General features: G+C 46.5%; 1 protein-coding gene across 1 annotated transcript in view; it reads right to left on the reverse strand.

The window, feature by feature from the left end:
• Positions 1-11,286, reverse strand: part of LOC140219011 (arylsulfatase B-like) — an 85,342-nt gene extending 74,056 nt beyond the window's left edge. The window contains exon 1 of the mRNA XM_072288851.1: positions 11,011-11,286. Coding sequence (XP_072144952.1) covers positions 11,011-11,247 — 237 coding nt within the window. The 5' untranslated portion in view covers positions 11,248-11,286. The remainder of the gene's footprint in view (positions 1-11,010) is intronic.
• Between the last annotated feature and the right edge of the window lie 16,209 nt (positions 11,287-27,495).

Raw genomic sequence — 27,495 nt, forward strand, 5'->3', positions numbered from 1 at the left:
AATCGGCACATTGTGATGTCGATGCTAGGCTGAAGAAAATGGAGGCTTTCAAGGAAGAGCTTGTGAAACAGGTTGAAGAGCTCAAAAATGAGCTGAATAGGGAGCGTGATACACGGAAGGTAGTGGAAAGAAGACTTGAAGCAGCCGAAGAAAAGCTGAACAGGGCCGCCATTGTGAACGAGAATGGTTGTGACAATGGAACTCAGTCCCCCGACGTGACAGGAGAGGGAGTGCCAGCAAAGTACGTGGAATGCGTGCAACGTGGTGAGGTGTTAGCTGGAAAGAGCGGCACCTACCTAGAGGCCGCCACGGGAAAAAAGCAGGAGTGCAGAGGTCAACTCCCCTTGTCGAATCCGAATCACGCGGAAAAGGACAAAGGGAAGCGGGGAAAGGTAGGAGAGAGTGAAATGGTGATTATCGCCACCGACTCAAACCTGGCTAGGTGCCCAGAAGCAATTGTGGAGAGGATGAAAGGCGATAAAATAGTGGTGGTAGGGACATTTCCAGGGCGGGCACTAGGTTCTGTCATGGAGCGAGCAAAAGAAAAGCTCGCGGAAAATGCCCACGTGCGCAACCTTGTCATAGTAGCAGGTCGGCTAAATGACGTCCTAAACAGGAAAGGGACAGGACTAGCCCAGCACTTGGCGAAGTGGGTGGACGACTTGCGCGAGCTATCCCCTCAGGTGCAGATCGTTGTGTGCACGGTGCCGGAGATGCCTGTACGTGACAGTCACGTACAAAAAGCCGTTGTGGCTGCTAAGGAGGTGATATGGAAAATGAGCCGAGAGAAAGGCTTCGAGGTTGTCGAAGTAAACAGGGAAGTGAGAAGGTGTGGTGGTTTTCAACGAGACGAGATCCACTTAAATTACAGGCTTGCACGATAAGTGGGCTGGCGACTTGCTGGTCGCGCTGTTGCTTTTTTAGGGGGCCCATGGGCGCTCAGGAGGCCAGAGTAGGTAGTAATGAAGAAGGTCTCCTAAGGGAACCTCAGAATAACATCGCCGTCAATAACAGAAAAAGGAGGAAAGCAAGAGAGAGAGCTCGCCATGCAATATGCTACATAAACATGCAGGGCGGCAGAAGAAAGGAAAAGTGGGCAGAGATTGAGGAGCAGTTAAATAGAGAACATATAGGGATGTATGCGGTTACAGAAACGCACCTTAAAAACTCGGAAGAGCCGCCAGTGATTGAGAATTATGTTTGGGAAGGGTGCAACAAAACTGAGTAGGAAAGAAATGGCGGGGGAGTCGGAATGCTCATCCATCATCCATTGGTTATCAGGTACAATGAGTTCGAAAAAAAAATTGGCTGGGAGTTACGTATTTGTGGACCGGAAATAATTGCGCAGAGAAGAATGAAGAGTTAGTGGAATGCATAAGTGCTGATATTAAGGGTTTCGGGAATGATGCCGAAATTATCCTATTAGGTGACATGAATGCCATCATACAGGATCTAGATGGCTATACCGACAACAATGGGAGGTCAATGCTAGACCTTTGTGAGCAACATGACCTCGTTATCGTGAATACAGGGCCTAATTGTGAAGGGCAGACCACATGGGAAGTGGGAAACCGGCAATCAACCAATGATTACTGTCTGATGACAGAAGGAATTAATGATAAGTTGAGAGAAATGGTCATTGATGAGGAAGGGTATGGTAGCATAGGGAGTGACCATAAACGCATCATTTTGAAAATGGGATATGTAGTTGGGAAAGAGAGCAAGGAGTGCAAAATGACCAGTCCAAATTTGAACGCTGAACAAATAACAAATATAGTCACAAGAGTCGAGGAAGAACTTGGCAAATGGCAAAATAAAGAGTGGGAATACAGTGAGCTTCTAAGTGTAATAACGACAGAAATGCGGAAAGAGAAACAACATGTTCGTTGGAAAGGAAAAAAGAAACCGAAAAGCTGGTGGAACAGGGAGAAACGAGAAGCGATCGCCAAACGACAGAAAGCATCCCAAGAGCACAGGCAGGCAAAGAAGGCGTAGTTGCCGCAGGATGAAGTAGCCAGTAAATGGGAAATATACCGGGAGAAAAAGTCTGTGGTTCAAATACTGGTGCAAGCAATAATAAAAGGTGAAAGTGAACGTTGGTTGTCAGAAATACGTGAGAAAAAGAAGGCCGCACCTAGAGTATTTGGGAACCACATAAAATTATTAGGCAGGAAGTCAACAACAATACAACAACCTATCCTAACGAAGATGGAAAGAATTTGGAAGAAAAAGTGGCATTAAATTACATCCGAAAAATAACAGCCGAATCTTTCCAAGGCAATGACGAGGTTGTATTTCAAAAAAAAAAATAGCATGCAAGAGAACCCTATGGAAAAGGAGCTGGTGCTGACAAATTTCGACTGAAAGAAAGCCGAAAAGAAAATTCCTCAGCGCACAGCCACAGGGCTAGACGAGGTTCCCGTTAGGCTGATCAATGAACTAGGAACAAAAAGTAAGGAAGCTCTGGTGAAAACAGTGGACAAAACATTAAAAGATAGACGAATACCAGACAGTTGGCGACAAAGTAGAATGAAATGAATTTATAAAGGTAAGGGGGGGAAAGATAGAATTCACCCGTATAGACTGTTGACCATTACATCGGTAATATACAGGCTAGTAATGCAGGCAATCAAATTAAAGCTGCAAACATAGTCAGAGAATAATGGCATTTTGGGAGAACTTCAGAATGGCTTCAGAATAGGTAGGCGTTTGGATGATAACTTATTTGTTCTTACTCAGTGTATTGAAATATCAAGAGTAGAAAGCAGACCGTTATATGTGGCCTTTTTAGACATTACAGTGGCGTATGACAACGTAGACCGCCACATTTTGTGGGATATTCTGGAAGGGGAAGGCTTAAGTGACGATTGTCTACAGCTTTTGAGAGAGATTTACATGGAAAATATCGTTTGTGTTGAATGGGAAGGGATGACGAGCGAGGAGAAAGTTGATATCAACAACGGACTGAGCCAGGGGTGCCCTTTATCCCCACTGCTGCTTATGATGTACATGGTGAGGATGGAGAGGGTGCTATAAGGAAGTAATATCGGGTTTAATCTCTCATACAGACAGGCGGGTGCAGTAGTAGAGCAGCAGCTTCCAGGTTTAGTTTATGCGGACGACATTGTGTTGCTAGCTAACAAGCAAAGTGATTTGCAACGTCTGGCTAATATCTGTGGGCAGGAAGGCAAGAATTTAGGTTTGAAATTTAGTGTTAAAAATCAGATGTTATGATATCCAATGAAAACAGTGAACAGACAGTGGCAATACAGGGCCGGAAAATACCTCGGGTAAGAGAATATAAATACCTTGGTATATGTATAAACGAAGGCAATAGATATATGGAAACACAAGAAAAAACAATAACAGTGAAGGGGAAGAGAAATTCAGCCATAATGAAGCACAGAGCGCTATGGGGATAAAACAGGTCCGAGGTGCTCAGGGGTATGTGGAAAGGTGTAATGGTTCCAGGACACCTTTCTTTGCTTGAAATCAGGGGTAAAATCAAGACTCGATGGGAACCAAAGGTCAGTGGGTCGCCTCGCATTGGGCGTTCACGGGAAGACTACAAATGAAGCTATACAGTGTGATATGGGCTGGACTAATTTTGAAGTGAGGGAAGCTCACAATAAAATTGATTATGAAGAACGACTGAGGAATATGGAAGAAAGTAATTGGGCTGGGAGAATGTTGAGGTATCTGTACAGGAAAAACATTCATTCACAGTGGAGGAAAAGAACTAAGAAGCTTACCAGCAAGTATGCGGTCTGTAGGTTGGGCAACACAGCAACAATGAACGTCAAGCGGAAAGTCAGAGAGGCCGAAATAATCTCATGGGTGGCAGCAATGGAAAAGAAACCTGCCATGAGTGACTACTTCCGAGGAAAAAACTAAATCACGAAAGAAACAATTTATGATAACTCAAAGGGAAGCTCATTACTTTTCGAAGCGAGATCAGGATGCCTTAGAACACGCACCTATAAAGCGAGATATAAGAAGGAAGAAGAAGCATGTGCTTGCTGCGGTAAAGCTAGAGAAACGATAGAGCATATTTTATTAGAATGTGAAGACATCTGCCCAGCGGTCGATTTAGACACCACTGGCCTCCTTGAAGCCCTTGGCTTCAGCGAGAGCAGGGGAAAAGTAAACATGTCCGCTATAGAGATTAGTAAGAGGCGATAGGAAGATTGGTGGAAGACAAGTAGGGAAACGAAAAAGTTCGACAAGCAAAGTTCGCAATAGAGGGTCAGAAAATGTGATTGTGGGAGTTCATAGTGGTTTCTTTTTCTTTCTTTTTTTCTTCTTTAACTTGGGTAGCACATTTCAGTATAATAGCAAGAGCTTGGTGGCGCATCCCACCGCCCCGTTCCAAAGGGGACGCTCATGACATCCATCCATCCATCCATCGCGGCCCACGCAAGAGGCCGCGTTTCTACCAGAAAGCCCGCCTTCATGCATAGCGTTCGCTGCGACGAGTGTTTCCCTGTAAACATTACGGTTACATACGCTGCAGTTGCCGGGAACGCGAGAAGCAGTCAGGGATCTTTGGGTGCTACCGTGTTCCACTCTTAAAGGCGAAGCTTAAGCGTCCTCCAAATTTTTTATGCGTGCGTAGAATGTTATGTATGCCCTTGTGCAGCGCATTTTCTGTATTTGTCGAAATGGAGATCGACGAACAGATGGAATAAAGGATCAATATAATTTGTCTTGTGAAATTGCGCTAGAATAGTGCAGAAGTTAATCAAATATTGGATAATGTCTACAGAAAAGATGCCCTAAAGGTAAGGACTGTGTTCACGTGGGTCCAGTGTTTTCAGGAAGGCCGTGAAGATCCCAAGGACGACGCAAGACCAAGACGCCCTTTCACTTCGTGCAACGATGAAAACATCGATCGTGTGCGTTCTCTTGTGCTCAGTGAACTGCGACGGACTGAATGATAACAGAAGCACTTGTTTTGGGAAAGTTGTCCGTTCACAGGATTTTTACTGAAAATTCGAAAAAAAGAAGATTTGCGCTAAGATGGTGCCGAAACTGCCGACTCCTGAGCAAAAGTTGCGACGAAAAGAATGTTGCATTGATTGGAAAACTTAGACGACAGCGATCAATTCTTGCAGAGGATCGTCACCGGTGACCAAACCCGTATTTACGAATACAACATCGAGCTGAAGTTGCCTAGCTAGGAGTGAAAAAAAAATGAAGAAATCTCAGCCAAGCCACCCCCCCCCCAAAAAAAAAGAATAAAGAGCAAAAGAACAAAGCAAGAAAATCGAGTCATGTTGATCGCGTTTTTTTACTCTTTTAAAATTGCGCACCAAGAATCTGTAGCTGAAAATTAAACTTCCAATACAGATTTCTAAGTGGAGATCCTGAAGCGCCTGAAAAATCGTGTGCGCCGCGTGCGACCAGATTTGTCAAAAGAGGGGCTCTGGATGATGCACCACACACGACAATGCTCCTGTACGCTATGCATTGATAGTGCTGAGTTCTTGGCATGCATTTACACCACTGTGCTGGAACACGCTCCCTACTCGCCGTATTTAGCCCGCTGTGACTATTCTTTGTTCCCCAAATGCAAACTGGTGCTCCTGGGGCGGCATTTCGTGGATGTACACGGCAATTCAGAAGGACGAACATCGCTGCTGAAGAAGAGGACTTCCATGGGTGCTTCCAGCGATGGAAGAAAAGGTGGAACCAGTGTATTCTGTCTAATGTGGAGTATTTTGAGGGTGATCACATTTATGTATCTGAAAGGTTGTGAAATAAATTTTTTTTAAAAACATACTGCACGAATTTTTGGGACAGACGTCGTACACCTGAACCCACTTGCAAGACCGCAGGCTTTCCTGGTGACAGTCAAAAGAGAAAGTTCTAGGGTCAAATGCTTTTGTACAGGCAGGAATGTGACTGTCAATGCTCGCCACAGACTTTGAGTCCGCGCTTCTAAATGAGGTCAAATGCTTACATTCTATATATTGCTTTGTTTTCACTCGCGATATAGGTCTGTTTAATCTCTTTCTGAAGGTCACGCGCGTGAAGGCCTCACGCCGCGAGGAGTTATATAAACAAGCGATGTCGCTGTGGATAACTGTGGCGTGTTTGTAAGTATTGTTATATGACCCCACGACAGTGGACGACCGACGGCTGATGACCTGCCGCGCACTGTAAACGCCAGATAACGAGCGTGACTCGTTTTTCGAGCTCACCGAAAAACATAATGCAACTCTCGCAATCTTGGGTTCCGGGTAACCTTCGAGAATTTCCTGTTACTGCCAGGCACCTCCACCACCTCTGGGAAGCCAGAAGAGCTCTCCTCAAGAGATAGAATTAAGAGGCAGAAGCTAAACAACAAATTAAAGAAGCGAATTGCACTCCTCACCGAGCAAGCACAAGCATACGCGAAGGGATTAGGAAAAACAGAACTGGCACGCATTTTGCGGCAAACTCCACGGAACCCTGAGAACAAGGACGACATGGCATCTCCTGCGAGCCCTTCTCGACAACGGCCCTACGAAGACGCAGAAGCGACAGCACCTCTGTAGGCTCGGGCACAACCACGCCGGATCGGAAGAGAACCTCCTCCGAGAAATTCAGAAGAAGCTGAGCGGCGACCCACCCGTTAATACGATGGCACATGACAAAGTCTGGGTTGGGAAACCAAACCCTGAACTTGACCCACCCTTTACGCATGCTGAACTCTCTGCAGAACTATCGACGCTTCCCAGAAACACCAAACCGGGCAAAGATAGGATCATCAACAAGCATCTCCGGAACCTTCCGCAGCAGCCTACCTCAGCCCTACTCCAGTACTTCAATGCCTACTGGGAGAAAGGAGAACTACCGGCTGCCTGGAAGCACTCGGAGATCACCATGATCCCCAAACCAAATAAACTCCTCAGCATCGAGAACTTGCGCCCAATTTCCCTTAACTCGTGCGTAGGGAAACTTTTCGAGCATATGATACACAACCGGCTAACCTCATACCTCGAAGACAATGGATATTTTCTAAACACGATGTTCGGTTTCAGGCAGAACCTGTCAGTGCAAGATGTTTTCCTTCTACTCAAAGAAGACCTCATCGACCACCCGAGCACCAGAAGCAAATCATCGATTTTAGCCATCGACGTAAAGGGAGCTTTTGACAACGTCACTCACGAAGCTATCCTCTGCAACCTCGAAGACCTGGGCTGCGGGTCTCGGACATACGACTATGTCAGGAATTTCCTCACGTACCGCACTGCCACAGTTGGAATATACAACCTGCGCAGCGACAGCTTCCGGCTACCGAGCAAAAGCACCCCGCAGGGTTCGGTCATATCGCCGTTGCTCTTCAACATCGCCATGATCGAACTACCCAGCCTCCTCGACGTCATACCAGACTTAAGACACGCTTTTTATGCAGATGATATCACGTTATGGGCAAGGGCCTCTAACACTGGAACGCAAGAAACATGCCTACAGGAAGCAGTAGATACCATCGAGAGCTACTTGCAAAAATGTGCCCTCCGCTGTACTCCCGAGAAGCCGGAACACCTCGTCCTCAAGTCAAGAACGAGAAGCAGACCACCCGGCTAAGATGAATCCAATCGCAACGTCACCCTCAGTGGAACGCCCATCCCAAAAGTGGAAACCCTACGAGTTCTAGGGCTACACATCCACAAGGACGGGGCCGGGGCGGCCACCCTCCCACGACCACAGCGAACGCTATCACAGCTCGCGCATATCGTCAGGAGAGTTACAAGCCATAGAAGCAGACTAAAAGAACAAGGCACGCTACGCGTGATGCAAGCACTCCTCACCAGTCGAATAACATACGGCACGCCCTACCTCGCGCTGAAGAATTCAGAGGTAGAAAAACTTGACATTCAAATACGCAAAGCCATCAAAATCGCCCTGGGCCTACCATCCACAGCTTCGACTACGAGATTTCTCAAGATGGGCGTACAAAACACCTGGCAAGAACTAGCTGAAGTTCATAAAGCCTGTCAATTAGAACTACTGAAGCTCACGCCCACCGAAAGATCAGTGCTGCAACGGTTGAGCTACGGTGAAACCTTTATAGCTACCACCGAAAAGAAAGAATTCCTCCAAACATCCGCGAATCCCTGTGCATAGCACCAATTCCACGCAGCATGCACCCCACGTACCACAAGAAAAGAAAACAGGCCTGAGTGGATGTCCTACGGCGAAGACACAGTCAAGATCCGGACGCCGATACACCGACGCAGCCAAATACCCGCAAAAAACGCTCACGCCCTGAGCGTCGTAGATTCTCAGGGCAGAGAGCTAGCGTCTGCCACAGTTACCGCACAAAACACTGAGTCTGCAGAAGAGGCGGCGATCGCCCTAACAACTACCACGTGCATGGACGCAGCTGTCGTCTTTTCCGATTCTGAAGCAGCTGTCAGAAACTACGCTAAGGGTCGTGTGTTCGCAGAAGCACTAAAGATATTGAACCGCCGCAGCACTCCGATCCCCTATACACCTGCGTGACCTGGGTACATGGGCACGGGGGACTGGAGGGGAACGAAGCAGCACACGCCGCGGCCCGAGGCCACACCTGCTGGGCTAACCCTTCCTACTCTCGAGATGCCTGGTCTGCCTCAGCGGGGGCATAGACCGTACACATCACCTGCTCAGCGATCTTTTAACATCACAGGCTGGAACGCAGGGTGTACCCACAACCTCACCCAAAGCCCAACAAAGACTACAGAGTAACACTTACACCCCCGGAATACAGATACACAGACTGTGCCGAACGGTACAAGGATACCACTGCCCAATGTGCGGCGTACCGGACACTTTGGCGCATCTGATCCTCGAGTATCCATGGCATATAGACACAGACGCATCGCCTTCACCGAAAGACTGTAACGCCAGACAAGAAAGCGAAGACTTCATCGAAACGTGAGAAACCAAGCTCGTCTCCGAGGACCTAGAACAACGACGCCTCGTCGCCAAGACCAAGGTGGCAGCGAAGGCCGGAGGGTTCCTGGAATGATGAGACCTCCCACCTAGAGTAGAAACGGGGCTTCCCCCGGGATACCGTATCGAAAATCAATGTTTCTTCCTCCTCCTCCAGTGCAAGACAAAGCTATAGGCTAACAAGCAGATAGTCATCGTATCTGATGGAATCCCGAATAGTCAGCGCGCTGCACGCAGACCAAGCGAAATTTACACAGGAGCTATAAGAGACGCCGTAGTGGACGGTTCCGGATTAATTTTGACCACTTGGGGTTCCTTAATCGTACACCCAAAGCTTGGTAAACGAGTGATTTTGCATTCCACGCGATCCTCATCGGAATGCGGTCACAGCAGCTGGGAATCGACCCCGCGACTTCATACTCTGCAGCAAGCACAACAAAATTAGCCATGCGCTGCATGAGCAACCGCAATGGGTAAGAACACGAGAGAAATTTGTTACAATAAGCTTGTATTGAAAAGATACAGCCAGTACCAATAAATATATACGGTGCACCTAAAAACATACCTCAGGAAGATGACCTAATTGTTTCTAAATACTGCTTTTAATATGGTTACAAAAGTGACCGCCATCACGTAAGCTTGTGTTAACCATTGATGATGACAGCTTGCATATCTTTTCTTCTTTGGGAAAGACAAAGCCTGGTCAACCAAAACACCGTCAAGAAAAAAATAACAATATTCAATATAATGGGAACGCAGCAATCAACTAGAGAAGCGTGCTCGCGGAATGCAACAACTTCCTTATACCCACGGCTGAGATTCACAAACTCGTACGCAAGGGCGGTTCTTGGGAACAGGCACTGACCATGCCCACTCGTGACAGCGAACATAATAATATTAGCGAAAGCGGTCAGACTATATTCTGGTACCATCTGGGCCCGCATTAACAAAAATCTCCCACGCTAGAACTGTTCGTACGAGCAAATTCCAGCCAAGTCTGATGCTGGACATTATCAGCCAAGGCTGCAGGCCAGTGGAAAATGACATCTCACGGACGAAAATAGTAGTGTTAGTAATTGCTTATTAATAAAAATAAATAAATAGGAAGGGAAATAAATTATTGCTGATCCCAGTTCTTCGTGAATTCGGTCCCTGCTGTATCACAGGGCCGCGGAAATTTGGGCGACTTGGTGCTTTGTTGCAATGGACGATTTAAAGCGAATTCCGCTGCGTATATCTAGTGAATGCAAGCCATGCGTGAAATCTTGTTCCATTATTTGCGTTGAGAAGCGGCTTTGGTATAACCTAGACAAGTAGCCCGGAGCACTCGCCTATAGCTTTTTTATGTATACGTGAATATCGCCGGGAAACCTTCCTATGCATCATGATGCACATGGATCCTCTACGAGTCAAGTCTACTGCGTTTTGCGCTAAACAAAGTAATTGTACTATGCTGTGTACTTGTACTGTGTTTTGCGCTAGACAAAGTAATTATGGAAGTCTACTGCCCTCGATCATCTATCGGAAGATTCCCAATGCCGCCCGATATCAGGAACTATGTGAAAGCGAGGGTTTGACGAGGAAGCTGGGCAGCGTCTCGGTTCGGGAACGCCGCTCAGCTGAAGTGTGCCCTTCCTGAACCAGAGCACAGTCTCCAAACCGCAAGAATACTTCGTGTATTTCTCCCACTTTGACAGGCGCGCGCACATGCAATTAGATTGCAAAAAGAACATAAATCAACGTCAAGAGGAACCTTAGGTTGATTTAAAGGGCGTCAGGGCCCGGCAAACAGCAGCAAATGAATGTGCGCGTGTGTGTTTTCTTTTGGGAGCCTAGTCGGGGAAATATGTGAAAGTAAAATTGTACCGGCCTCTCAAACGAACAGAGAGCTCGCACCGCAGGTTGCAGCCACTCGGCGCCTCGCAGTGCTTTACGCGCGAGGTGCTCCCCGCAGCTCTAAGTGCCGAAACAGGATGCCTCGATGTGCTTAAGCGCGTCGAGGCACCCTGTATGTACTACATAGGCCGTAAAACTATACTGCCGCGCGGTCCAACGGAAACAGTGCATCGATGGGGAGAGTGTGCTCACCAGATCGTCCGCTAGGATGAACACGATGTGCGGCTGAGGCAGCGGCGCGGTGGCGTGTTGTCGCTGCACGCAGAAGGCGGCGCCGGTCAATAAGGCGGCCAGCACCACGCACAGCAGCAGGAAGGTCACCCGCGATGCCTCCATGTCCGCGACTGCAGTGAAGCCACCGGCACTCGGCTGGCGACCTCCTCGATCCGGCTCCCCGCCGCGGGGCTGCCACAGCACGACCTGCAGCATGAGTGCTGCTTGTGTACACCGTTTTCACCGCCTCTTTTGTCCGCGCATGATAAGGAGCGTGCGGGCCTTTCGGGACGGTGATATATAGCGGTGCCCCTTTCCCACTGAGTGATAGCGTTCGCGTGCAGGTGGAGTACGCGGGCCAGCATATACACGCACGCGAAACCATCGATGATCTCCACGTTGTTAGCGCGACAACTGTCCCTGGAAGTCTGTGAATCTGCAGGTGAGGGGCAGTCCGCCCGCGCTGCCCGTCACCTCCATGTACACCTCTCCGAGTGCTTACAAAAGCAGGTCCTGTTGAGAAATGCAGCAGGATCGTTGCATACATGCGTTGAAGACTGGCGCTGTCACTCGGTTCATACTTGCCAGCACTCGCTTACAGTAGTTAATAGCACCGAGCTCTACACTTGAAAATGTTTTCATAGTTAATTTTTGTTTAAATCATGGCAGCTCTAGCTGCTAACTCCATCTGTGCATCCCATTGCCTTATTAGCTCAGAAGACCTTAGCTGCATGTTGTGTGGGTATACACGGAAATGTAATATTGTAGAAATATAATCCAAAAGTACGAGTGTCCACTTTTAGGGTATGTTCACAATGAAACCGTAAAATAAGTCGGCCAACACTATTGCAACAGCACGCAAACGTGTTGATGGCGTCCCTGTCACACTGGATAATCAATAAATGTTGGGAAACATGTTCTGAACCAGAACCAGTGATAACATCCCATCAGTAATATGACTCTGCAGTAGTGGCACAATTTGGAGGTGTGAGTTGACCAAGTCTCCGACCACGCGAGTGGCGATGTAACAGGCATCAAATATAGTTTCGAATTTTGAACGATTGAAATCAGTGTAAAGTTCGCGGCCTTTATAAAAATAACTTTGAAGACTCCAAAGAGCGCGGGGGTGCGGACGCCAAACGCTGCTCTCGACCAGGGTGGCTAGATCTCAAGTGTCGTAAAGTGTGGCTCGTTTTTCAGCAAAACACAAAAAAGTTCGTTTTGCTGAACAATCGCGAAGAAGCCGAAAGCATCAAAATAAAAACAAGTTAATGCTGTTGAGTGTTTACGGCTCACGTCGCGATGAGTGTCCTTAACACCTCAGTGTGTGTGTATGTCACCTCAGTCACCTCCAGTACCGTACGTAGTGTTCTCCGATGCACCGAAAGGATTGGGAGGGACCTGTGTATAGGGTGACTGACCAGAGAATGCTGGTGGCTGCCCTTCTGCTGCGGATGAGTTCGGGTGCCTGTTTCGAGCAAGATAGTACGGTGTTCATGGCAGAGGATTCCCCCTATCCGTAGCAATCACCTCTCACCCCTTCGCCGCGAAATATATTTCAAGTTTAGATGTATCACAACCTTCGCTAAATGCGAAGGTTGTGGGATCGTTCCCCACCTGCGGCAAGTTGTTTTTTCATCCACTTTCATTTCCATTAATTTATCGTTTCTTTAGTTCATTTATTAAGCACAAGTAATGTCCCCTATGTTGTCCTTGGTGTCAGTGTTTGTTGGCTTCTTATGATATGACTAATAAAAATCGGGCCCCTCGGTTAACCCTCTTTCTTTTCGTTTATTACACAACAAGGGTCTCGAATCCGGCAACATTGATGCCTTCAGGTAGCATGTGTGGGTTTATTGACCGGTTGCCGTCACCCAAAAATGTCACGTTCTGGCGACGCCTGCGGCAAAAAGGATGTTTCACGTCCGCCGCCAAGGTCTGTGAGTGGTGGTGCTGGCTAACACTCCCAAGGTTCTACAAAGAAACATAAATACCCAAGAAAGTGGACGGGGAAAGGGCGCCGCGGTAGCTCAATTGGTAGAGCATCGCACGCGAAATACGAAGGTTGTGGGATCGTTCCCCACCTGCGGCAAGTTGTTTTTTCATCCACTTTCATTTCCATTAATTTATCGTTTCTTTATTTCATTTATTAAGCACAAGTAGTTTCCCCTATGTTGTCCTTGGTGTCAGTGTTTGTTGGTTTCTTATGATATGGCTAATAAAAATCGAGCCCCTCGGTTAACCCCCTTTCTTCAAGCTTAGATGTAGGCACACGTGAAAAGAAAAACCAAGTGCACGGTCTAAATTAAGGACCGGGAGAGTAAAGGACAGACAGAGAGCATGGCGGATAGGATATAGAGTAAAGAAGGGAAATATTTAGATACACAACTGCGAAAGTTTATGAAAAAGTTATCCATGGTTCACTTGTGGAGTAACTTCCTCGAGAGAGTTTGTCAACCGGCTGGGCATGTACACCGGCACTGTTAGGTAACGTAGAGCAGTCGGGTGGCCGAGTGGTTCGGTATCGAGGCACCCCACGAGGAAGTCAGTGTTCTATATGAACTGCCTCCCGCGCGCGAAAGGGACGGCGTGGCGATAAGAGCACCTCAGCGCTGTCTGCCGGCAGCCCGCGCGCGGTAGCAGCTCTAGAGTTCCTCCCGCGGTGCCTCGAAAGTACTGCACAGCCGAAGCAAGCGTTTGAAGGTCTTCACTGCAATACAGTTGTTGCAGTTGTCCGTAGCGGCGAGACCGGAGCGTTTTCTGCGCGCCTGCGTCCACACGCACGCAACGTGTACGCAACCATGGCAACCGCACTCGTTGCTGCCGCGAAATATTACTTGCCGTGAGCGCAGACAGATTCTCCGAGCGTGATACGCGGCTCGGGTGCTGTTGTTGGAGGTGGCGTCGGATGGTGAGACGCATATGTCTTCACTGGTCAGGGGAACGTTCGTTGACGGCACGCCGCGGTGGCTTGGAACCTACTGCAAGCGGACTCTGGCATCCCTCTGTGGAAGTGTGGAGAGTTTACTGCGTACCTCGTGCACTAGAGAGAAGCCGCGGTCCTTCACCTGGATGCTGCTGAGCGCCGCGCACGAGTCGCCGGCGTCACCTCCAGAAGGCCATGCGCAAGTCCCAAAGCTCGGATGTCGTCGACGACCCCTGGTGCATCGCTCGTTAGTGTTCGTATATAGCGTTGAAGTGTTGGAATGACGGCCGCTGCACTGAGTGAGCGACCGTCTTGCAACACCGAGCCGTCGGTGTTCAGTTGCAGATGGTCGCGAAGTTCTTTAGACACGACGTCTCGTGCGAGCTGCTCCAGCGCACATTGTGGCGTTGGATTGTTTCCCGCAGATACCTGGGATATCAGCACGCACTCCGACGTGTTGTGGCCCTGGTCAGGACTCACAGGTGCCGTATGGGGGCGCGTCCTTGCTCAAGTCTTCGTAGAACTGGAGCATACCTATCATTCTCGAACGGTGGTGTTGTCGAAGGCACTGAAGAATGGGGCCTCCGTCCAGAAATCAGTGCTGTCTGTCAGTGTGGGACAGTGCACATTCCGTGACCAGAAACTCCAGTAGTCATGACCCCGCTTATGCCAGCGAGGAGTGTTCTTCACACGGAACATGTGTACATGCGCCAGCAAATCACCTTGTGTATCCATGTACGCACCTTCCCTTCCTTCGGATGATTTCTTGCCAAAAAACCCCACGCACTGCTTATCCCTGCTGGGGCAGCTTTTTATGCGTCAAGTGCGACTGATAGACCTGCGAAGGGATCAATCGCTCTACCCACGAAGCACAGAACCTCTTAAAAACCTCTTGTAACGGCTACAAACGGCTATAGACGTTTTGTTATATAAGAATGAAAATAGAATTTCTTCTAAACATAACTTCAGCACCTGGAATATGCTAGTGCATATTCTATCTGCGGTATAACCCACTACTGGTGTGACCAAAGTCTATTTTGGTAAACACATTCAGAACGTCTAACTCAAGAACTTTTTAGATCTCCTTGTCTAAAAGTGCATAAAATGCCAAACGGAGTGTTAAAAGTGCGGTTACCGTCGGCCGTCGGCGTTAATGAATAAAATACGCCACAGACAAATCGAACTTGTTGGGAGCAACATAATAAGTTGGCTTTAATGTTAAATAATTTCACACCAAAACTTCAACACAAGAGCGTGTTAATGTTTTCCATACGGGGCGCGCGCACGACGCCTGGAAACCATTCTTCGATGCTCGCGCAGCAGGTACTGACAGCAGCAGGAGCGAAACGCCAGTGTCGCAGTGACCACAGTGGTGTCGCGGAGCCACCGCGCTGCAACCACTTCGGCGGCAGTCAACTAGACACGCTCCAAATTTGTCAGGCATCTCATTACGTTGGTTGGTTCTTTATTCTATGGAAACACTGGAAGGCAGAAAGTTTGAAAAAACGGCCACTGCCGCCCGCAATGTCTCAGTAGTGGGTTCATATATGTTACGCTATATGTGTGCCGTTCTAAGCGGTTCTGCACATTTATTGGATATTAACTGGAGTCATTTAGCTGTGCTAATGCTGTTTGCCGTGTGTTTTGCATCAGTGCTTCGTGACATCGGCTGTATAGCGTGGTAGTAGCCGACGGCTTACTACCACAATGGCGAGATCTGCGTTCGCCGCATTCGTTGTTCTCGGTGCGTCTTTGTACGTCGCACGTTCGGATGACACTTTTTCCGGTAAGTGAAATACTTTGCACTTCGTTTTTCGTCAACAATGTGAATATATTTAGGTGTTACCCGCGACAATTCTTGATGGATGGGCTGTTCTGCCCTGCGGGTTTTCGTCATCTTTACTTTTATACGAGGGTTGTGCTTGTTAGTCTTTGTGGTTAACGTAGCACGAATCAACCGAAGGGAGTGCATTCGAAGAGGACGCACTGGCTGTAATCTTGAACTAGACTGAACTCGCCCTAGTTCGTGTCCTTTTGTTCTTGCATGGGTTACAGCGTTGAGTGCGCACGCGCGTGTGTCAGTGACTATGCAGCTTGTAGCGTTCCCATTTTATAGCAAAACAAAAATATAACTGCAATCTTTACTTCGTCTATACAATTCCAAATGCAATCGGCTGCTGAAGTAAAAATTTCACTGGTGTTTTGTTCTAAAATAAACAGCAAAAAGTTTAGCCTAGTAGGTGCTTCCTCTGGGAGTGCAATCGCGACTGCTTGGCGTTTATCAATGAATGACTGTGGGTCACCTCTTTTGTAATTGAAAATCTGTCTATAACTGACTTGATGCTCTCTTATTTTGTTCTTTTCACTCTATAGACGGCTGGACATCCTTCTTGTCCCTTGGCGCTAGCTGGATGACGGGACCTCATCATGATCAGTGTAAGCCAATGTACTGTACCCTCTCTGGTCCTCCCAGTGCTTTGTGTGTGGGTTTAGGCCAGGGAGCGCTTCGTGGTAAAATATCTAGTTGGTGTCTCATAAACGGGTATTTTTTTTGCACTGGTCCCTTATAAGCTGCCACTATTATAACCAATTTCTCAGTGCCAGTGTACATACACAGTTCTACTAATAATTAGTTTCCCTAAGCCCTACAAATTTAACTGCAGGTAGTCAGTGCGATGTAAGAACTCATGAATGAACTCTGTTGTGTCATCATTTACCAGTATTCCATACATGATTAAAAATTTGCTACAGCAATGTACATTACACCTTGCTTCCCTAATGCACAAATGTATTCAAGCCAGTATGTGATTAGTTCTGTATTCTAAATGTTTTCTGTGTGATTTAGTTTCTTTACAGGAATTTGCTGTACAGCATCAGCAAGCAGTCTAATTTAAGATGTATGCGTGTGCTGCAAAAGGTATGCTTTGCCGCTACAATTGATAAAACGTGGTCCGAGCCTTCCATACAATAACGAACTTCAATTTGGGTCTACCACCGTCAGCACTTGGCTGGCGCTTGCCAAATGAATCACATGAGGTAGCTTGTGCAGACTGTTTTTTAACCTTATTGTGAGGAGATCGCACAATGATGTGTGGAGGCGCCTGCGTCTGAGATAGATTGTGCTGCAACATATGTGCATGTAGAACAGGCATGATACTGAGGGTTCCAGCAGTTTGCAGAGGTGCTTTTAAAATTTTGTCATAACTGTAACTTTACCTGTGCTGTTTTTTGTCATCTATTTCAATAATATCAATGGAGGTGTTATCAGAACTTAGCAATTTATTGGCCCTGGCTCATTAGGCTTCCACATTTGACCTTTCACTAGGCGGGCAATTATTCAACTTGGACCATTACTTGAACACATCTTTTTGTGTGCAGTGGCTTCTCAATTGCGAGTCAGTGTAGATGCTCAGAATTACCTGAGGCTATAGATGCACTTATGAATTTGCTACCTATACAAATCACTTTGCACTTTCTCGCGCAACAAGCATGTTAACATTTCCAAGACAGTGGGCAATGTTACCGTTTCATCACATCATGTGACACTTTCAATTTTTATGACGTATCATCCAAGGTGACGCGTAATTGGCGTGAAGTATTGCCCTAAGCCAATTAGGGTAACATGAAAACATATTAACAAAAGTGATTGATCCAGCCTAGAAGTGTTGCTTTGGAACACTACTTTATCACCAGTCCTCATTTACAAGCTACCTGCATACCCTGTACTCTGTCATGTTTAAGTTTGAAAAATAGGCAACAGCTAGACAGTGAAAAATGCCAAACTTGCTCTTGGCTTAACAATATGAAATGCTATTTAACTTTTTAATTAAGTTAGTACATCATTTACCTGAGAGTGTATTACTGTTTTGAACTGATTATATTTTGCAGGAAGCTTCTCAGACTTGTTTGACAAGTTGATAAGCGCCTTTTTAGTCACAAAACACCATATATTAATTTGAAGGCTGACTTTGTCTGACTCTGCTCTGCAATTTAATAACTATGCCAGGAAATATATTAGTAATTTTAAACATCACATACATATACCTTAAGATACCCGTAATTTAAGACAAATGAGTGCTTAAATTTATTTTTAATGTGAGCTAAGCTTCTTAGCCCATCATTGACATCGGGGCACGACATCGCATCTAAGATGCCGCACTCACGCTGGCTATTTTACAAGCATGGTATCGTCCGTGTGTCTTCGCCCGGATCGACAACCGCCTGCCGACCTGCTGCTGCCGCCTGCCAATCCGCATCGACGATTGCTTACTCCAGCTCATCACCCGCCAGTTACAGATGAATCCAACTGGTCCACCTGGCAACCTAGGATTACATCAAGTGCGTTTACGGCGGCCGATGTAGGATATAAAGGACAGCTGGCTGGCTCCCACTTCAGGCACGATATCGTATCTAAGATGCCGCACTCACGCTGGCTATTATTACAGGTTAGTTACCTGAACGGTGCACATTGTTTTAGAAGTAGTAATTACTCTTTGTTGGCGGTGTCGTGCCCACCACAGTCTATTGAAAAAGTGAAGTTTTTGATGGCTCTGTTTACTAGCAAATTTCTTACCTTGTCTGCTATTTTACTATTGCTTTCGGGAGATATAGAATCTAATCCTGGCCCTCTGACAAAAGGTGAAACAAATTCACTTGTCCAGGCTATAGATGCTATCCGCCGGCTTGAAGAGGGTCAAGCTTCCCTGATAGCTGATTTGAAGTCTACCAGTGAGAAGCAAGTGGAAGCTGACAACAAAATTAAAATTCTAAGTGACAAGGTTGTGTCTTTGGAAAAAGCAATGGAGTTAAATTGCACATTTAAAGCTAGGACAGATTCCGACGCTGTACGCGTTGTGTCTGAGCAGGTGGCGGTTATTAAGGCACGCTGTAACGACTCCGAGAATAGGCTGCGGCGTTCGAATCTCCTTTTCTTCGGTTTGGAAGATAACGCTAGAGAAGACTGGACAAAGTCGGAGCAGAAAATAATCGACTTGTGTGCGGATAAGCTTGGCATCAAAATAAATTAACAACAATTTGAGCGGGGGCATCGCTTGGGAAGATATAGCGAGGACAAACGGAGACCCATCATAGCCAAGCTGACCGTCTTTAAGGACAAAGATCGCATTCTCTATTCGGTACACAAACTGAAGGGAATTAACGTCATATTCCATTCGCGAAGATTTTTCACCGGAAACTCGACGTACTAGACACAAGCTAATTGAATTTGCAAAAACCCTGAATAAAGCTTTCAGTGGACAAGCTGCGTATTGATTCAAGAATTTATATCTACACGATGGTTCTGCAAGTGCAGTTGTACCACTGAATAGATAGCTACGGTTGGGAGCATGTGCACAGAGTCACCAAGTACTAAAACTAACCCCGACTTCACCTTCGCTATCACTATCGTATGCCAACATACGAAGCATATTATCAAAGCGCGATCTCATCTCTTCCTTCTTGGAAGACAGTAAATCCGACATTATCGCTTTCACGGAGACATGGCTGCATTCTGCAATAAAGAATGATGAGATCTTTTCATCTTAAAACATGTATGACATATATAGGTGTGACCGCTCTCTTAAAAGAGGGGGCGGTGTCTTGATTGGTGTAAAGAAAACCATTACGTCATTTTGGTCAACACTAATTCTGATCTCGAGATCGTTTGGGTGGCCTGCACGATCTCATCTTCTACGGTACTTATAGGTAATAGTTACCGTGCATCAGATTCTAACAATTCTTTCATCAATGCTCCGCGCGACACAATCAACAAAGCCATGGAACTCTTCCCGGCTGATTTAATTTATCTTCTTGGGGATTTCAAATATCCGCTAATCGATTGGACGAATTTATAATCTCCTTGTCATATATCGTCTGAATTCATCAACTTGTCTTTAGATTTCAATCTCTTTCAAGCTGTCACGAAGCCCACACGTGGTGCCAATGTTCTAGATCTCATTCTTAGTACTGCAACTGAAACAATAGGTTACATAGAATACTTGGATGGTTTCAGCGACCACCATTTGCTCCAAGTAACAATAAACACAACGCCACCGGTTACGGGTAAAACGAGAAAGCAAATTCGTGTTTACAATAAGGGCAATTACAAAACAATAATCTCAGAATTTGAAACTTTCTTCGAAAACACAATGTGGCCATCGTTTTACGATAGATCCATTAAAGAAAACAGGCTCATGTTTAAAAATACACTGTGCGCATTAGTAGACAAGTATGTTCCACTCGTTAATATAAAGAACGATAAGTTGCACTCTTGGTTTACTAAAAAGCTTCAGCGCATGAGGAACAAGAAAAAACGCTTGTATAATATCGCTAAGCGAGATCGCATATCAGCAGCGTGGCAGAATTACAAAACGTACCTTAAATCGTACTGCTCAGCTTTAGGGGAAGCTACAGATAAATATTTTTCTAATGATCTTCTTGAGCTGCTTAAGAACAATCCTGCCAAGTTTTAGAAAATAATAAAGCCTAACAACGAATCCGATGAATTTTCAATAGAAAACAGCAGCAATATTCCTATTCCAGACAGCGAACACTTCAAATATACATTTTGTTTCAGGATTAGGCTTCTCTTCTCGATCATGCATGAATCTCGAAGCATCTTCGAGATTCATGCATGATCACCTTTGCTGCTATTTGTCACTCTTGTTAATTACACTTTCTGCATCTTTTCTACTTTATTTGGTAATAAAGCATGATTATGTGACATGGTGTGAAGTAGATGTCTTGCTGCATTTTCGCTTGCAATAATGTCTTATGCATGAAAAACTCATCGAACAGTGTGTGAAAAAAATAACAGCATATTATGATTTATCTTTCAGTTCCAGTAACATGCAACGTGCAAGTAATTCACTAATTGGTGGTTTGCCGAAGAACTGGCTATTATTTCTGCGTGATGCTGTGCAAGCATGTGGCGTTACCTTACAAGGGGCACCCAAAGTAAGCTACAATTTACTTTTAAATGAGGCATGGACAAGACATCAGAAAAAAATATATTGATATTGCCAGTTAAAGTGGTCCGCAGAGTGTTTTTCCAGATGTGAGCTATCCTTTATTTCTTAGCAATTCATTGCAGCACAGCATTTTGTTTCGTATACTGGTGTCGGGCTATCCTGCCTCCTGTAGCTGAAACTAGGATGCAATTTTTGCCTAAACTGCAGCATCACTTAGAAAATGTTTCCCTGTAGAAACTATTTCAATTCGGTGGAGACCCAGCAGGGCGAAGTTTTGTCAATAATTACGTGTTTCATGCAGAAGTGTTCTTGTTTAAGTCAATGGGCGAACATTGGCGTGATATCAGCATACAATACAGATCTTGTTATATTTGAAAAATAATTCTGACAGGCGGCGTTCAATTGATTGGCCTAAGTAAAAATCACTAATCGACCAATGAGGCTGTACTACACTATTCCCATGGTTCACATCTGGAAAAACTACCTGTGCATTACTCTATTCGACAATATAAACTTCTTTTTCTGGTGTCCATGCCTCGTTTAAAATATATTGAAACTGTGGGCAGACCTCCCCGCAAAAATTTGAGGGAATATCTAATATAAGTCTTCAGTTGTTCTTGTCAAGCTGTCCATTAGCCAACTTTTAGCGTACCCTTAGCAGGGCTTTCTGAAGTACTTCTAGACGTCCATGGCTACAAAATGTCTTGATCGAGACAGCTACTACACTTTTGAATTAGCCGTTCAAAACATCTTTTAGACATCAAATAGCTGCTTCCATCTTTCGTGGGTATTTAGCCTTCCCTGCTACACCTCAACCCACACATAAAGGGAAGGGGGACATGTTGCGGGGAGGTACTTTGTTCACTAGGTCAGTGAAATCCATCTCCTAATCCCCTCTTCAAACAATGGTGAGCTGCCTTCTTCGCTCCCACACTTGGAAATGTTGGCTGTTTGTGCGTGCAGTGCGTATACCATCACGGCGTGCTCATTGTTGCTGAACAGCTAGATATCCTCCTCTCCCTGTCAGTGGCATTTGCAAGGGAACTATTTCTAACTATGTACCTTCTTTTTAAGGGTGCGAAAACCAGAGAACATGCAGAGAACACTACACACACAATTTCTAAAGCGCCGTGACACGCACGTGTGCCGTATTCTCTGTTTCATGTGTTTTTCGAGCCGTAAAAAATAGTGTATAGTAAACCGGACCAACTTGCCCAGAAACAAGCCCTCTTTAACTATTTCTTGAAGCGCGGAGGAATAAATGGCGCATCACGCTTTTTGGATATGAGCCCCTGCTGCATTTTTTATTTATCGATGACTATAGTTAAGCCCGCAAAGAAACTTCACGTCTCCTTATCGCATTTTAAGAGAGGCTGGTCTGACGAACATGCGGTGAAAACACCACAGTGATTCTATAAGAGACACTCGGACGGAGCAATTGCCGGCCTTGATCGCCAGGCTAAACCCGCCAGTTGTACAACTCACCACCACCACCACATTAGCTTCGCTTCGGCAACTAGCTCGAGCCAAATAATTGGACAGATTTAAAACAAACAAAAAAGAGGGAGAGAAATTGAGTAAATCTCTGTCACCCTTTTCGATAACTCACATCAGCAACGGCAAGGAAACGCGCCTTTGCATGTTGATCGCTGCTGGTTTATTATTCAACACTTCTGCGACTTACTGACTGGGACATCTGGCAGGCAACCACCTTTTTCGATATCATATGCTCCTGGTGTTGACGTTCTCCTTCGGTAGGCTTCGTCATTCGTTCCACTTGTCTCTCCGTCAATTGCTGCATCGCGTGTCTAACCCCGATTTTACAAGGTTTAGACAGCACGTGAGATTTCCCAACGAAACATATGCGCAGAGATGGCACCACTCTCCGTGCACGTTAGAATACCTTCTCCACTCAGCAAATGTTTCTATAAATTGTGGTTATGAGTAACTTTCCTTTTCTTCATTTTGTTTAAAATAAATCAGTCAGTTAACGCGGCGCGGGCACCATGCTGATCCGCTGTCTGTTCATCACGCAGTCGGCCGGCTACCTTGCTGCCTCCATGTTCGAGAATGCTCCTGCGCATGTTCCTAACGTTGCGCTGCACTTGGCGTTATCATCGTTCCCTCGCCGTGTCATGGATGTGCCGCGCGGTCAACGCGTGGTCGACCGTATCTTCCTTGCGGATGACAACGGCAGATTTCTCCTCGCTTCATCGGTCCATATCCCGCATTCTCCGCTGGAGAAGATTAACGTCGCAACCCACCGTCCAATCATCGGCAGACCAGGTTCCACCCCAGGGGTGAATCTCCGCATGGCTGCCATTGGCTGTTTTCGAGCAGACGCTCTTTCGACGCTAGCGCCAATGTCCCCTTCAGTTACGGCTCTAACAGGAGGGCGATGCTCTAGCAAAATGGCGGCACACACGATTGTTTACGTTGTCGTAGCAACAGGAACAGCAGCCGCGCAGCGCCTCCCGGCCTTAGCGTTTTTTTTTTCTTCTTTTTATTCTGCCGAACCCACCCGCACCCCTTCCCCCATGCCACGCGCGCCACTTGCTTTTCTTTTGTTTTCGCCCGTACGCAGCACGTTTTTCTTTTTTTTTTTAATCGCGCGCGCCCTACGGCGCACCACGAGCCAGATCATAAGCAATGCCAACGCGCGCTACGCCGCGCATTGGCATTGCTTGCTAGCTGGCGTGTGGTGCTCCGTGAGCTATGAGATGGCACGCACGCAGTCTTGCCCATACTTATACAGTATGTGCCGGGACATAAAAAAAATTCAACTTCAAGCACAACAGATCTTTGGTCTCGCTTTACTGACTTCCTTTCCAAAAACAAAGATTTTTCTTATAACATGGTGTGATACACGCTCAAAAAATGAACAAAAGTGAAGGGTGCATGACATATGCATTAGTACTAAACACAAAAGTTCACAGACAGTGAAATAAAAAATACGCTAGAAAACGCGGAGGCCGTTTCAGGTACACGCACATATAAAAAACAAGATTTTTATATAACGCCCTCAAGACCAAAATGTATACGAGCTTCTGATATATGCACTAACAAAACTGAACGACGGGTATGACATAGTCATGACAACTAAAGAAAGGGAAACTCACTGGTAATGGCAAAAACAATGACACGCAAAATATTAAAAGATAGAATAAAATGCGAAGATTGTTTGATTGACAGCCATACCAAAAAAACAAGAGCTTACTTATAAACCTGCACGAAAGTAAATGAAATGCGTGACATTTTCATTACTAATGAACAAAATGAAAAAGACATGGCAGAACAAAAATACCATTGTACTAAAAACTGAAATACACATTATCACAGTATTTCGCACTTGGCCACAACTTGAGTAACGGTGGCAAGGGGGAACAGAAGGTAGTCGGCTTTTGCAGCTGCACATAGAAAACATTCGCAGAAAGGCCTATTCCTAAATCAAAGACCAGGTAAAATAAGCCAACAGTACACGGCTTTTCTTTCACCCCGAATGTAATCCTTAGCAGTAAAATTACGTCACTTAAGATCGTACCTACTGGGCACTCCTTTGTATAATAAATACTAACTGCAAAAATCTGCATTTAGGACACTTGTAGCTCTCATGCTTCCCAGAAGAAAAAAAAGCGTATCATGCTTACACATGAAGGTTGTTCGCGCGGTTTTCCCATCGACGATTACTGAGATAATACACAAACACGAACAGAAATTTTTCAGCTGTTAGTACCTTTGTAGAACGTGACACACAGAAAAAGCACTGAGGGCGGAATGGAAAGCTAAGCAAGTTACTGAAGTTGCAGGATAAGACTTGGCACAGAAAAACACAAGTCATAGACCAGGCGACAATGAGGAGAAACCTCTATTTGTCAGCTTTCTCTACCGGTAAGCACAATCAAGGCGCAACAGGGCTGTGTTCGTGTACATGCGCCTTCTGATGTCCTTGGGTGTGCGCGCTCACCTGTTGTCTTTAGGCACCCGGAGCAACCTTAACAACCTTGCAGGGCTTGTTTTTGAGGTGTTCGTGCAGCACTGCACGATGCAAGAGCGGTACGAGTCCTGAAACGGGTGAAACAATGCGGAGCACAAGCGCACAGCTATCGAGGACCACGAAACTAACGAAACTACCCACGCCGGTCAACGCACAGCAGCGCACCACAGAACACCTATAGCGCACGCTTCACGATAGACCTTAGACTCTGCACAGGCGGTGCTGCGGTGGATGGATGATTGAGGCTCAACCCTTTGAATCGGGCGGCGGCGGCGCGCGCCACCTAGCCTTTAATGGTGACGGAAAAACCCGTCACCAGCGCCCCCATCGCAGACTTGGCGCGAACTGAGTAGTGCAAAAGGAGCTGCCCGCAAGCGAAGGGGCATAGGCCACAATGGACTCCCCGCTTTCGGTTGTGCTGAGGCACGGTTTCCTAAAAATCAAGGACCTGGAAAGCTTCTTCCGCCCATCTACGTTTCGGAAAGGGAGGAAGCTCAGCAGGGCGAAGTACGTGCACAATATAAAAGAAGGCCCAGGTGTTATTTCGGCGTGCTGCAACTCGCAAGTACAGAGAGCATCAGGCTTGTTTAGAGGCATATCAGCACAAAAATCTAAGCATTTCAAATTGGTTCATATTGAAAATGTCCTGAACGCATGACTTAAGCAGCTCCTATATTTTTATCCATTTTATCGTAATGTTTTTTTCTCGCAATTATTTACAGAGTAAATTCTTCCATAGCCTTTTTCAGGGTAGCAAACAGAAAACGTTTTCCAAGGCAGCAAACAGCATGCGAGCAAGACGAAAGTAAGCTTCCTACAGTGCCTACGCGCCGCATGTTTCTTTCTCGCAGGAGCTACAGCATCGCTCAGTACCTTTGAACTTTTCGCAGACGCTTCGAGCAACAAGAGCTCACAAATAAATGTAAATAAACGCGACATTTTTTTTTCCTTTACACACGTGCGTTACTTCACAATTACACATCCAGTGCTCCTATAGCAACCTTATTGCTCACATTTGAAAAACGCAGTCGAGCAGGCTCAGCACATTGCGAAACGTGCTTGTTGTATCGGCGCAGGACATACAAAATACCAAAACTAGAAATGAGCTCGCGATACAACGATGCTCTAGAACAGGATTTTGAATTCATGAACGAACGAAAATGTTTGGTTAAACTGACCTGCCAAATGTCTCCGTTCCACCTGTTGAGTCAAGCGGAGGTGGACGTCTGTTAAAAGTTGGAAATATCGATGGCACATACGCAGGATGGTTCGCAACGTTGTTTTTTTGTTTGTTACCAACGAAGTGGCGGCTGCAGATTCTTGAGTTCTCGCTTGGTTACCATGGTCCTCCGTCAGGGCTACGCAACACAATTACAGCAGAACAAAATTGTCGCACTTTCTCACGCAAGCCACTGTGTTGTGGGGAATGCAAGCAATTCGATTACCCAACAGGTTGAACAGGTTGTATCCAGCGCTCTCAACCTTCCCCTTTATACGATCGCGATGGCAATCGGTAAAACTGAACGTTGTTATTCAGTCCTTCACATTCATGGCAATTTACTACACAGCAGTAGCATCGATTGCGGCGTTTCTTCGTAGGGCGCGGAGCTATCGAGGTTTCTGTTGTTTCCGCCATCAGTCTGACGAGTGAGCCAGCAAGCGCTTTATGCATGGCTTTATGGCACTCCGGCGGCGCGTCCGACTAGCGGAGAAATTCATAGCTCTCTGTCTGGGTGCTAAATGCGCAAAACACTCGCATGCAACGTGGACCAAAGTCTAGTTAAATCGTTGTTTCGCAGTCGCTAGCTGCATAGGCAACTTAGCAAGGGATTCGGGCTTCGCACTACTCAAATACTGCCTCTTCGCACCGGCAGATGGCGCTACGCGTCTTGCAAAACTCCAGAGCCTGACGTCTATAACAGCAAATAACGAAACATGAAACGGCATGCAGCGGGCTAAGCTGGCGGCGGGCCGCCGGGCGCGCGCGGAGACAGTCGAAGGTTAGGGCGTTGCGAGAGAGGGCAAAGGAGAAGGGGTGAAAGGGCGCGGCTTCCTGGATCAGCGAGCGCGGGCACGGGCCGATCTAGGAGGTCGCACAAGGGAAGCGGATTTGCTTTCCCGCCCTCCCGATGGATGGGGCCAATTACCTCTGCCACCTAGAGTCACTGGAAAAAATTTCAGAGAACCGCATTCGTTTTCCCCTCGCCGCCGACGCGTTCATTGGCCCAACCGTACCACGTGACTTTGGGGTGCTATATACCTTCCAAGCGCCGGCCGGGCCGGCTGAGTTAGAGCGCAGGCAGCGCAGGCTCCCTACGTTTTTTTGTGTTCCGATTGTCACGCTCGCGTTTGACTGCAAGGAAATCATGCCTGGCTGCTGCGCCTTTGGATGCAGCAACCGAACCTAGTCTGGAAAGACTTTTTATTTGATTCCGACCGGGAAAAATGACCGAGAGCGTCGTTCTGCGTGGTTACACAGAATCGGCCGGGAGAACTTCAAGCCTACAAAAAACACCCGCGTGTGCGAGGTATAAGTACACCTTGCTTGTGCTTTTCGGCACTGTTTTAGAAGATAT

This window comes from Dermacentor andersoni, chromosome 1, assembly GCF_023375885.2.
Source record: "Dermacentor andersoni chromosome 1, qqDerAnde1_hic_scaffold, whole genome shotgun sequence".
NCBI lineage: Eukaryota > Metazoa > Arthropoda > Arachnida > Ixodida > Ixodidae > Dermacentor > Dermacentor andersoni.